Raw genomic sequence first — 13,177 nt, forward strand, 5'->3', positions numbered from 1 at the left:
TAGAGATGCTAAATCTAGTCAAGTTGACAATGAAGGTTAATTATCACAAATGCGCTCCCAATATGTAAAATTAAAAAAAGGTCTCATCAAATCCCTACTGCATTTTGAAATTGAAGTTTCCATGTACTATTCAAACTCTGTTTGCTGATGAAATTGTCACATCTATTTCACGCATCTTCTGAAAGGTGTATTATTTCATGCACATTTTTGACCAACCAGAGTGGATAGGAAATGCCAAGGAGAAAGGGATACTTGACTGTGTACTGTAAAACTAATTGTAGGCTCAGCACAGTGTACTTAGGAGTTGATTATACTTCACAGAGTAAGAATTACCTGCACAAAGTCCATATCTAGCTCTGTCCCTAAGATCTGGGAAGAGTTAGCACCATATGCTTAAGCCGTTGCTAGTGTCCTGTGAGGAAGCTGGGCCTCTGGTAGAGGATGTACCATTGAGGCACACAAAAGCTGCTTAGGGAATACTTTTTGTTCTTAAACATTGATCAACCCTGCAGCATGACCCCCACTTTCCAACTCAAGAGTTGTATATCAACGGTCATGCCACTGATGCTATGTTTAATCAATTATTTATGACTTTGCATGTGTTTTCTTACCCCGTTCTGTCTCTCCTTATGTGTGTGTGTGTGTGTGTTGTGTGTGTGTTGTGTGTGACTAGAGACTGAACCCAGGACTTTACACGCTAGGCAGGTACTATACCACTAAGCTGCATCTCTTGTTTTTTTGTTTTCACGAATGACTGGTCTCAGCACAAGTGGTCCAAATATGACCCATATTTTACTGAGTACATTTATTTCAAGATGTCAAGGAAGTTACTTGACATTCCAAGAATAGCATTGAATTTATAGTCCTATGGGGGAAGAAGAAAGATAACAAGGCCTGAGGTATATTTTCTATAGCCACGAAGGCTTCTGCAGCGATGTCCAAACTGTCCATCTTTTAAATTTGGTTTTGTGAGAGGCTCTCACAGTGTAGGCTGGCCTTGTGCTCACAGCAGTCCTCCCGTCTCATCTTCCCAAGTCCGGGGCTTATAGACATGCTCCACCACACCCGGCTCATTCACCTTTTTTGATCTTCATCAAGTGTCCTACTCTCACTGATGTGTGTGACCTTCCTTATGATAATTCTGGACCATTTGCATCCTTTCTGACTTGTTCCTGATGGATGGGAAGACTATTTTATGTGATGAAAAGGTCTTCAGGCTGCGGTTTCTCTACTGGGAGGTTATCTTGTAAATCTTGTGGAGTAGGTGGTACTCACTTGGACCACGTGGTTCTATCAGCATCTCTTCTATCTACATGGTTTCCTGGTTTGAACGGCTGACAGGATTTCTGATCACAGAAGACCTGGCCTCAGATGCACCGCTGGCAAATGCCATGGGAGACCTCCTCGACACTGCCCTGGTAAGGACGGAAGTGCTTCAAGGGATGATGCCAACAGAGATGGGCAGGAATATAAGTGATTTGTAAAATTTCCTTCTGTTTTGAGTTTGGATTTAAAAAGAAATCTTTTGAGAAGTTGGCTTTTTATAAGATATGAATTTAAAAAGACTGCCATATTTTATGATTAAGTCATTGTGTGAAAGAGTAATATATTCAACCAGTTACTTAGGAAACTGAGAATTCATTTATTTTATATATTCAAATATGTTATTTGTTTGATGCTCATGTTAATGAGGTAACTACGATTCTAACCATCTTCTAATGGATTTTTAATTCTGTGTCTGCGTTCAGTTTCTGTCAGTTAGCATTCATGCGTTAGTGTCGGAATGTTTGATGCTTTGAGATAACAAGCTGTACTTTTCCTTCCCTTTTATCAGATCATTTCCAGGCACAGCGGGAAAGGTATGTATATGAAAAGTTACTAATTGCCTATTTTTCATCAATAGAGTATTTTGGCACCAATGGTTCAAATGACAGGCAAGGGTGATAAATCTGGATTTATCAACCACTCTACATAGTTCTACTGTGCTGCTGGAAGGCATTTGGTTGTACCGTGTGTCTCAGTTTTCTGCAATGTATTTTGCTTAGTGGCTCTTGTCACTGCTGTAGCCATCTTTCTTCTGTCCAGGGAATGAAAGACCACTTTGTCTCCAAAGCACAAGAGTTTAACTGGGTTTGGATCTGGTGTCTGCCTAGGTTCACATGCTAGCGTCCTGGTCCTGCTGAGCCTAATGTGAAGCAGATCACTGTGGCACAGCTCTGTGAAGGGATTAATCAGGTATGGGATTAGAGATGCCATGAGAATGGGAACTCACTGCTTAGTTGTGATTACGTATTAGAAAGAGTTTGGCTGTTGCCTTTTGCTTTTGTCCTCTCTGCTTCCAATGTGACCTTTTCCACATCTTGTTCCTGACACTGTGACTCCATCTACCCATGGGTTCCTCCCCAGAAGTAACAGATTTTGCTACCACGCTGTGAGCTAAATTATGTTCTTTTCTTTGTTAAATGGACCCAGCTGCAGGCATCTGGTTATAGCAGCAGACAGTTGCCCAAGACACAAACCAGCAAAGATTTAGCTACTATTGATTTGACTTGGAACTGAGATTGATTTATTTTGGAGCCAATGAATATAACTTTGTCTTTCCATTGTATACAAAGTAAAATACCAAATCAATGAATGTACAGGAAGAACAGTTTATTTTAGCTCTTGTTCCATTCAGTTCCAGTTAAAGTGTAGTTTGGAATTTTGAATTACAATAGCTTGGAAGCAAAGGCATACTTGGGATGTTTGAGCATCCCAGAACACAAGGCCATCACAACATGAGATGTCATTTTTTCTGGGGTGCTATTTGGTTTTAAGAGGATGTTAACAAGCTGATGTTATGTTTCCCAATGGATGGTGACTGAATTAGTCACTTTTTTTTGTCACTATTAATGGCCATTGAAAAGCATCTTACAGAAGGGGAGAGATTTATCTCACCCCAGGGTTTGAGGGGTTGCAGTTCATCATGACAGGGAATGCATGGTGGTAGGAAGCTATGAGCAGTAGGAGCATGGGGGACAAGCTGCTTGCTCACATCTCAGAAGACCAGGAAGCAGAGATGGAGATCTGGATTTCTTAATTCATGCTGGCCCCTAGCCTGTGGCCTGTGCTACCCACTTAAAAGAATACCCCAGTTAATCTTTTCTAGAAACACTGTAACAGACACACCAGAGAGATGCGACCTACATGATTTCAAATCCAGTGAGACCAGCAATGAAAACAATCATCCTAATTTCCAGTTGCTGTAATACAATTTTGAAGAGCATCCTTAGGCCGTGGGTGGGACACAGTCAGAACTTTTGAGCATTTGTATCTCTGACTGTAGTTCAATAGAATTCTTGCTTTGCCCTCTGTCTCCATCATAGCCCTGCTTCATTCTCTTGTGTTATTGAAATTGTGAACATGAACTTGTGGGTATAAGCACACACCCCATTGTTTAGAACGTGTGAGTGTGCACACACACCGTTATTTAGATTGTGAGTGTATGCACACACACTGTTTAGAACATGAGAGTGTAAGCATGCACACTGTTTTTATGTGGCTCATGAATTCTGGAATACAATCTTCAGGGAAATTTACTCTTTGATAGTCTTATCTATTTACAAAAATTTTCAGTTCTGGCACTACCCACTTCCTCCCCAATGCTCAGTGTATTTAGAGAGCTTTCAAGTTTTTCTCTCTCAGAAGGCATTGTTTTCATTGCTTCTTCCCTAGATCTCAATTCTGTAAGCATTACCTTTATCCCTCCAGACACCACCCCTCAAGGATGACGGTGGTCTGCCCCTGTTCCCAGGTCTGCCCCTCCACTCTTGGTGTTACAAAGTGCTGCTTTACATGGGCATTCTTGCCAACTGAGACGGCTGGATTTAGTAGAGGGAACAAATAGGACATTTTCTCTCCTCCTTCTGTTGGGTGCCACATGTGGAAGCATCTTCCTTTTCCCTGTGGTTTTGGCCCAGCTGTGGCTGTACTTTTGTAAGATGGTTGTATTGTTCCTCCCTCCCTGCCTCCCTTCCTCTCTGCCTCCTTTCCTCCCTCCCTCCTTCCTTCCTTCCCTCCTTTCCTCCCTCCTTCCTTCCCTCCCTCCCTCCCTCCCTTCCTTCTTTTTCTTTGTAGCTATCACAAAACACCTGAGAGAAATCAATGTACAGGAAGAACAGTTTATTTTGGCTCATGGTTTCAGGGGTTTCTGTGGCCATTTGGCCCCACTTTTTGGGCCCAAGGTGAAAAAGAATATTAGAGACGTGTGGCCAAGAAGTCATTTCACAGTGGCCAGGAAAGAGAGAGAACAAAGAGCTGGGGGCAGTGTGCATCCTTGAAGGAATATGCATCAGTGACCTGTTTCCTCCAACCAGATCTCCCCTGCCCTGCTGCCCTTAATAGCCCATTGAGCTATGAACTCACCAATGACGTTAATGTAGCCATGGATCACTCACATAGCACCACCACTACTGGTTGGGAAGCTTCAACTTATGAGACTTTGGGAACATTGTGTGTTCAAACCATAGTGCTGGCCTTGACTGCTTTCTTCTTAGGACCCTCAGTGCCGGGGTGTAGGGGGTGGTGGGCAGTGGCTTCCTGGCGATGAAAATCTGGGGGCTGCCTCACTGTTCCCAGCTAGCCTTCTCAGATTTCCCCTATCTTTCCAATGGTTCTCATGAATTAAACCCTGAAGACTTAAATGTCTACACTGGCTTGAAGTTTCATTTACACTTTTGTTTTTGTCTGTGTCTACTTTCATTTTAGCCTGGTGTTTTCTCATGCAAATTTTCTGCTAATTTATTTCCTAGTTTGTGTTGTCAACCCCAGGACAACGAAGCGAATGCTCCCTGCTTTGAAATATTTCTCAGAAATTACTTCTTAGTTCTGCTACCCTCTGCTATCCAAGCCCTCCTGTGTCACAGGGTTTGTCACTTTCTTGGCATTTGCTAGTCAGTGGGATACATACAGACACATACCGAGTCTTTCTGGCCAACCAGGCTTTGTTAGAACTTTTAAGTCTGATCTGGTAGGTACCAGGTCTGCCTGAGTTTCTGTTTTTCCCTGTTCATCTTTTCATGCTAGTGTGGCCTATTTGTTCTGATGACAGCATTCTTGTACTTCCTGGTTTGGTCTCCTACAATTGTATGAGTTATACTGGGGTAAACAGTATATACCTTGTGATAAATAACTTACATATTGAGATGATACATCTGAACCTACCAAAATTATACTCTGACCTGGCATTATTTTATATGGTGGTCACTATTATTTCCACTTACTACCTTAGTAAAGTCCACAAACAAAACTGTAAAAGGAGCTGGGTGGTGGTGGCTCACACCTTTAATCTCAGCACCAAGGAGGCAGAGGCAGGTGGATCTGTGTGAGTTCAAGGCCAGCCTGGTCTACAGAGTGAGTTCCAAAACATCCAAGGCCACACAGATAAACTTTCTTGAAAAACAAAACAAAAAGCAAACAAAACTGTAAAAGGTAGTTCATTCAGTTATGTATAAAATAGCATCTCTCTGTTTTTTTTTTACATATTAATGGCTGCAGAAATTTCTGTGTTATATTATTGAAGACCAACTTCAATAATATAAAGTTCCTGCTTCACTGCTATAGACCTTATAGCAGTTTAATTTGTGTATTATGTATAACATTTGTATTATTATGTAATACAAGTGCATATAAACCATGTAAACACCACAGCCCACATGTCTGCACTTAGAGCATTGCACGTGGTGGATAGAAAGTGGCTTCGTTCAGGTTACAGCAGTGACAGTGAGGCTACCCACTCTTTGCTTGGACTGCTGTTACAGTGCTCTGTGGGTATTTGGGAAAGCAAGTGGCTTGTAGTCTGCGGGCTGCTGCAGCTTGAAGCTGGCTGTAACCTGTCCCTAGCCTAGATTGTCCGGGCACTGCGTGCTGCTCTGGGCTTGTACTTCTTCCTGCTGCACAGGAGTCAGTTCCTACTCTTTGCAGCACCCATTTGATGCTTTTACAATTGCGTTTTCAGGGACAATCCAGATGCTGGATTCCTTCATCCTTAATTTAGGATTCCTGGTGACAGAAGGCACAGTGACGCCCTCCATTCAGCGAGAGGTGAGCTGTGACTGAACAGTAAGTTAGCGGTTGCTCTGGAAAACTCAGAGAAGGCATGTGTGAGTTTTTTTATTTTGTTTCTTTCCCACGGATCCTCCTTCCAATCCTGAGCAGGCTCTGAGTACTCTGAACTGCATTTTGGAAGCTGCCCCCCGGGAAGAGAGACGAAGGCTCACTTCAGCAGAAGGCATGTGCAGACTTATGTAAGTGAACCCACACTCGGGTGATGGTGTAAGCCGCTAGTCTCTGCGCCATTCTTTGTCCTTTACTTCAGCCCTTCCTTCAGCGGCTGTCTTAGGAGGTCACCACGTGTCAGGTTGGGAAGGACTGAAGCTCAAAGGATAGACTTTGCCAGACTTTGGTCTTAAAAGTGCAGGGTTTCTTTTTGTTGTTGGTTTGTATTTTACAATGAATTTGTGGGCCAAAATGCTTTCTTAGATGATTATGTAATTGCGAACTCCACTGTTGACTTATGGAGGGATGTCAAGGGGTATGTGTGTATGTGTGTGCACCCCACATACACACACACATACACACACATGCACACACACTGTTTTAGTGGAGCAGCTGTGGCTACATAGATCTTAGAATGTGATATTTGAAAATAAGGTTTTAAAATAGACAAGTGAATTGCAAATGCACACTGTTTTGAATTTTGGACTTGAACACATGTCTATGAGGATGGCTAGCCAGCAAGGAGGACATCTTGGTGACAGTGACCCTTCCTGTGACATGCCATGAACAGAGTGTCACCCACAGGAAAAAGCACTGGTTGCTGAATAGGACCTCTCTGTTTATTGTGCTTCTGTATGCACGATGTGACTTGGGCTGATTCACTGGTAAGAATCACCACTCTTCATTTTATCTTTTGGGTTTTTTTTGTTTGTTTGTTTTTTGGTTTTTCGAGACAGGGTTTCTCTGTGGCTTTGGAGGCTGTCCTGGAACTAGCTCTTGTAGACCAGGCTGGCCTCAAACTCACAGAGATCCGCCTGCCTCTGCCTCCCAAGTACTGGGATTAAAGGCGTGCACCACCAACGCCCGGCTATTTTTTGGTTTTTTTGAGGTTGAGAAAGTATCTGTGGATTATGTATGATACTGAGTTTGTTGGGCCTATTCCAAGGTATAACTGGGTCATATGGTTGATTTAGTTTTAGCTTTTTCCATGCTGATTTCCATAATGGCTGCACCCATTTGCAGTCCCACCAACAATGAATGAGGGTTCAGTTTTCCCTACATCCCCTATAGCATTTGTTGCCAACGGTTCTATTGACCTTTGCCATTCCAACTGGAGTAAGACGAAGTCTTAAAATTGTTTTGATTTTCATTTTCCTAATTGTTAGAGATGATGAACATTTTTGAGATATTTCTTAGCCATTCTTTTCTTCTTTTGACAACTTGGGTCTCATTTTTTTGAATGGGATTTTTTTTTCTTTTTTACTTCTATGTATATTCTGGATAGTAACATCTCTCCATTCTGTGGACTTTCTTTTTCCTTGGGTGACTTTCATGAGCTGTGCAGAAGCTTCTCAGTTCATGAAGTCTCACCTGTCCATCATTGGTCTTAACTCTTGTGCAAATGGAAAGGATTTCCTGAGTAGGGCTCCTACACCTATATAATGGAGAGCTCTGCCTGTGTTTCCTTCTAGCAACTCCAGGCTTCCCATTAGGTCTTTGATCCCTTTGAAGTTAGTTTTTGTGCATCATGTTAGATACATCCAGTTTTCCCAGCACCATTCACTGAAGATGATTTCTTTTCCCAGCTTATGCTTTTGGCATTTTGTCAAATACTAAGTGTCTGAAGTTACAGGTGAGTTCCTCATATTTGGGTCTTGGATTTTGTTCCAGTGGTCTACATGACTGTTTTTGTGCCAACATCATGCTGTCTTTATTACTGTATCTCTGTTATATAGTTTAAGATCTGGAACTATAATCCTCCTACCATTGTTCTTTTTGCACAGTATGGTTTGGCTACCTGGGATCTTTTGTGCTTTCATTTTAGGATAGGCTTGTTTGTTTGTTTCTATTGCTGTGAAGAATGAGATGGGGATTTTGAGTAGGATTGCATTGGATCTATAAATAGCTTTTGGTAGAATGGTCGTTTTTCACAATGTTAATTCTACCATTCCATTAGCACAGGTTGCCTTTCAATTTCTTAGTATCTTTATTTCATTCTTCAAGAGACTTACAGTTTTCATTGTAGAGGTCCTTCGCTTCCTGGGTTCAGTTTATTCCTAGATGGCTTATTTTCTTTGAGGCTATTGTGAAGGGCAGTGTGCTCATGATCCCCTTCCTTGGTGTTTACTGCTGGTGTGTAGAAAAGCTACTGATTTGTGCAAGTTAGTTCTGTATTCTGCTGTATTGTTGAATTTGCTTATCATTTCTAGAAGTTTTTGGGTAGAATGTTTGGGACCTCTCATGTCATCTGCAAATAGGGGATAGCTTGAGTTCTTTCCCTATTTATATCCCTTTAATTTCTTTTCCTTGCCTTATTACTTTGAGTACAATGTTGAAAAGGAGTGGGCATAGCGGGCGTCCCTGTCTTGTTCCTGACTTCAGTTGGATTGCTTCAACCTTTTCTTCATCTTGGATGATGTTGGCTGTGGGTTTCTCATATACAGCCTTTATTATGTTTAAGTATGTTTTTTCCAGCCCTACACACTCTAAGATTTTTGTCATGAAGGGATGTTGGATTTTATCAAAGGCTTTTTCTGTATCTACTGATACAATCATGTGATTTTTGTCTTTAAATCCATTTGTGAGGTTTATTACTTTTATTGACTTGTGTATGTTAAACCATCCCTGCATTTCAATAATAGAGCTTGGTCATGGTGTATAATCTTTTTGATGTATGTCTGTATCTTCCTTGCAAGTAGTTTTTGGTTACTTTTGAATCTATGTTCATTAGGAATGTTGGCCTGCTGTTTTCCTTGTGTGTACCTTTGCTTCATTTTGGTATTAGAGGAATACTGACTTTGTAGAAGGACTTTCTCCTTCTGTTTCTATTGTCTTGTTTAGTTTACAAAGGACTGGTTATGGATCTTTGAATGTCTGTAGAATTATGCTGTGACTCCATCTAGCGCTGAACTTCGTTTTCCTGAAAGGCTTTTTGTAATTGTTTCAGTCTCCTTGCTTGTTAGGATCTGTTTAGATTATTGATTTCTTCTTGGTTTAATTTTAGTGGTTTGACTGATCTAGAAAAATTACCACTTCTTTAGATTTTTCCAGATTAATGGAGTACATTTTAAAAATATTACCTTCTAATATTATGAATTTCCTTGGTGTCTGTTTTAATGTTTCCCTGCTCATTTCTGATTCTGTTAATTAAGTTCTCTTTTGACAGTTGGGTCAACATTCTGTCAATCTTGTTCATCTTCTCAAAGAACCAGCTCTTAGAAGTGTTGATTCTTTGTATCATTTTCTTCATTTCAATTTTATTGATTTCTGCTCCGATTTATATTACTTCTGTTGACTGAACTTAGATTTGGTTTGTTCTTTTTTTTCAAACCAACTTCTCGAGTTGCATCATTAAATCATCTATTTGTAGTTTTTTTCCCTGACATTTTAATGTAGGCACTTAGAGGCATTAATTCCATCATAGAACAATTTAACAAGGTATTCCAGAGGTTCTGTGCCAGATGTTTTGTTGTGCTGTGTTTTCATTTGGTTCCTGGAAGTTATTTCTTTCTTGATTTCTTCTTTGACCCATTCATTGTTTAGTAATGAGCTGACTAATCTCCATAAGTTGTGAATTTACTAGTTTTTGTTGTTGTTGTTTGCTATCAGTTTTAAATGTTATTGTGCTGTGTTGAGGTAGAATACAGGAGTGATTTCAGTCAGTTGGAATTTGTGAAGATTTGTTTTGTGTCCCAGGATATTATCTATCGTAGGGGAATGTCTGTGTCATGCTGAGTAGAATGTGTGTGTATTGTTTATTGCTTGGATATAATATTCTGTAGATAACTGTTAAGTCCATTTGCTATATAGTGTCAATTACTTCTGATGCTACTATAGTTTTCAGATAACCCATCTACTGAATGACCTACTATTAATGAATTGATGCTATCAGTATCTGTACTTTCAGCAGTAGATTTTTAAATGAAATTGGGTACCTCTGAGTTTGGTGTGCATGTGTTTAGGTTAGTAATGCTTGCTTGGTTACCTGTCCTCTTGGTTAGAATGAAATGTCCCTCTTTCTCTTCCGATTAGTTTTAGTTTGAAGTCTATTTTGTCAGATAATTAGGGCAGCAATGCCTGCTTGCTTCCTGGTCCTATTTGAATGAAGTGCTCTTGTCCATCTTTTTACTATAAGGTGCTGTCTTTAAAACTAAGATGTGCTTCTTGTAGGCAGCAGATGGATGGATTTTGTTTCTTGATCCATTCAGTCAGTCTGTCTTTTGATTGGAGAATTGAAGTCATTGGTATTTAAAGGTATTATTGAAATGTGTGTGTTAGCTGTGCTTATCATGTTGCTTGTGTTCAGTGGTATTTTGTCTTTTAATAATTATGGCTTTATATTTCTTTCTACAACCTTTTTCTATGCTCATTCATCTCTTCAAACCAAAATAATGCTGGTATTTGACTTAGGTTTGGTTTGTTGGACATGAATTTTTTTAAAGTTGTTTATTTCATTTCTTTCTTTTTTCTTTCTCCTTCCATCATGGAAGATGGTTTTTCTGAGTGTATATATTTTTTAGGTTGGCTATCATCATCTTTTGGGACTTGGAATGCATTGCCCTTCTGGATCTCATAGTTTGCATTGGAAATCAGCTGTCATTCTGATGGGTTTCCTTCTGTGTGTCACATGTGTTTCCTTCTCTTGCAGGTTTTAATACACTGTCTTTGTTGTGTGTTCTTGGTGTTTTTATTATGATATGCTGTGGGGATTTTCTCTCCTGGTCTCATCTTTGTGGTATGCTGTGTGCTGCTTCTGTCTGTCTGTCTTTCCTTAGTTTAGGGACGTTTTCTTCTACGATCCTGTTGAAGATCCGGTTTATGAATCCCATTGACTTGGGATTCTTCTCCCTCATCTATGCCTATAACTTGAAAATTGGTTTTTCTCGCAGTGTTCCACATTTCCTTTGTCTTCCTTCCCCAAGTTAAAGAAGGTGTATGACCCTTGTCTATTTCATCTAGACCCTCTATTTCATCTTTGAGACCCATTGTTCTGTGCTCTGCTTGAGTCATTCTACTTGTGAAGCTTTCTTGGGGTTTTCTAGTTGGGCTGTTGTGGTTTTTTCAATCCCATCTTCGTTTCTGCTTGAATCCTCTTCAGCGTTTCTATCTCTCGACTGAATTCTATTCTCAAGCCTCAGGCTGTCTTCCCCATTCCGCTGGCCTTGCATTTGTGTTTTCTCGGGTGTCCCTCAGGCATTTGCTGTCCTTAGGCTCTTCCTCTCTGATTTCATGGAGCTGTTTCTTTGTGTCGTCTTCAAACACCCGGCCTGAATTTCATCTAGGCGGTTCTCCTTGCAGACTCCTGTGATGAGATCTGGGCATGTGCATTCTTTTTTTTTTTTTTTTTTTTTTTTTTGAAGCAGGGTTTCTCTGTGTAGCCTTGGAGCCTGTCCTGGCACTGGCTCTGTAGACCAGGCTGGCCTGGAACTCACAGAGATCCACCTGTCTCTGCCTCCTGAGTGCTGGGAATAAAGGCGTGCGCCACCACCGCATTCCTTTGTCAGTTCTGAGCCTGTTACAGATGGGGCTGGTCGGAGAAGATGAGAAGATGTGGCAGGTCTAAAGGTTGGAAGAATTCAGGTGGACAGAGGGGACTGGGCTGGTACACAGGCTGTGCTTCCTGTTCTACGCCCAACTGCAGTGGGGTAGACGTTTGAGTGGAAAAGTCGCATATGAAATTGGAGAGCCCTGTGGTTTGATGGATTGGTAGCTAAGCAACTGGGCCAAGCCTAGAGCTCTTCTGTAAGGCAGATGGGCAAGGCCCCTCGCCTGGTGGGTTGTGGGCTAACTCTGGTAGAGTGTGGAAAAGGCATGGGTGAGTACTCCCGTGGGCTGCTGATTGGTGGAAAGAGAACAACTAGAAGTGGTTCATGCCTGTAGAGGCTGAGGCAGGAGGATTGCTATGAGTTCAAGGTTAGCTGGAGCTTCAGCAAGACCCTGTTGTGAAAATAAATCTTCCTACCAAAACTCCCAAGAAATCCTAAGAAACCTCCAACTTCAGAAGCAGATTTCTCAATGGACCCACAGATCTTAGGAAGCTAATTCACTTCATGCATGTTAGGGGATTGGAGAAATGGCTCAGTGGTTAAGAGCCCTGGCTCTTCTCCCAGAGGTCTGGGGTTCAATTCCCAGCACCCACATGGTGGCTTACAACCGTGTGTAACTCCAGTTCAAGGGTTTCCAACATCATCATATAGACATGCACACAGGGAAAACACCAATGCACATAAAATGAAATTAAATACATTATTTTAAAAGAAGAAAATGTTGGACTGGAAAGATGACTCAGAGGTTATGAGTACTGACTGATCTTCCAGAAGTCCTGAGTTCAATTCCCAGCAACCACATGGTAGATCACAACCATTTGTAATGAGATTCGGTGCCCTCTTTGGGCCTGCAGGCAGACATGCAGACAGAACACTGAATACTTAATAAATAAACCTTAAAAAAAAAGAAAGTGTTAAAAATGTATGTTGGTCATCAATATATGTACTTGAAGAAAATTTCCATTGAAAGGTATTTATATGCACATTGTAGAAATTCTGATACTGATTTCATATATATGTATGTATACATATATATGTATATATATTATAGGTTTTAAACTTATTAATCTAATGAGGCTTTACTTCTTGATGCCCTCTCAGTAAAACGTAGTCTATGTAAATGTTTCAGGAAAGAACTGGCGAGGATGATCTTGACTGTGGGAGGTAAGCAGTGTTTAGAATGTTGAATGCTTAGAACATTGGACATTAGGAGATGGATGGGGATTAAGTCATGCTCCATTTGAAGATAGGAAATTAAGATTTTGTTTTACTTCTGAGAGATTCTGGCCTGCTGAAAATCATAATAGCGAACAGACACCTGGCCAGTTTTGACATATTTTAGTGTCTCACTACATGTGCTTTAATTAAAATTAAAT

The 13,177-nt window shown here is 40.8% G+C and overlaps 1 protein-coding gene across 1 annotated transcript in view; it reads left to right on the forward strand.

The window, feature by feature from the left end:
• Sycp2l (synaptonemal complex protein 2 like) overlaps positions 1–13,177 on the forward strand; it is a 58,637-nt gene that overhangs the window by 5,650 nt on the left and 39,810 nt on the right. Inside the window, exons 5-9 of the mRNA XM_040755879.1 lie at positions 1,314–1,418; positions 1,835–1,859; positions 5,996–6,081; positions 6,196–6,284; positions 12,931–12,965. Of these exons, the coding sequence (XP_040611813.1) occupies positions 1,314–1,418; positions 1,835–1,859; positions 5,996–6,081; positions 6,196–6,284; positions 12,931–12,965 (340 nt within the window). The remainder of the gene's footprint in view (positions 1–1,313; positions 1,419–1,834; positions 1,860–5,995; positions 6,082–6,195; positions 6,285–12,930; positions 12,966–13,177) is intronic.

The sequence above is a fragment of the Mesocricetus auratus genome, unplaced genomic scaffold (assembly GCF_017639785.1).
Source record: "Mesocricetus auratus isolate SY011 unplaced genomic scaffold, BCM_Maur_2.0 Super-Scaffold_100013, whole genome shotgun sequence".
NCBI classification, from domain to species: domain Eukaryota; kingdom Metazoa; phylum Chordata; class Mammalia; order Rodentia; family Cricetidae; genus Mesocricetus; species Mesocricetus auratus.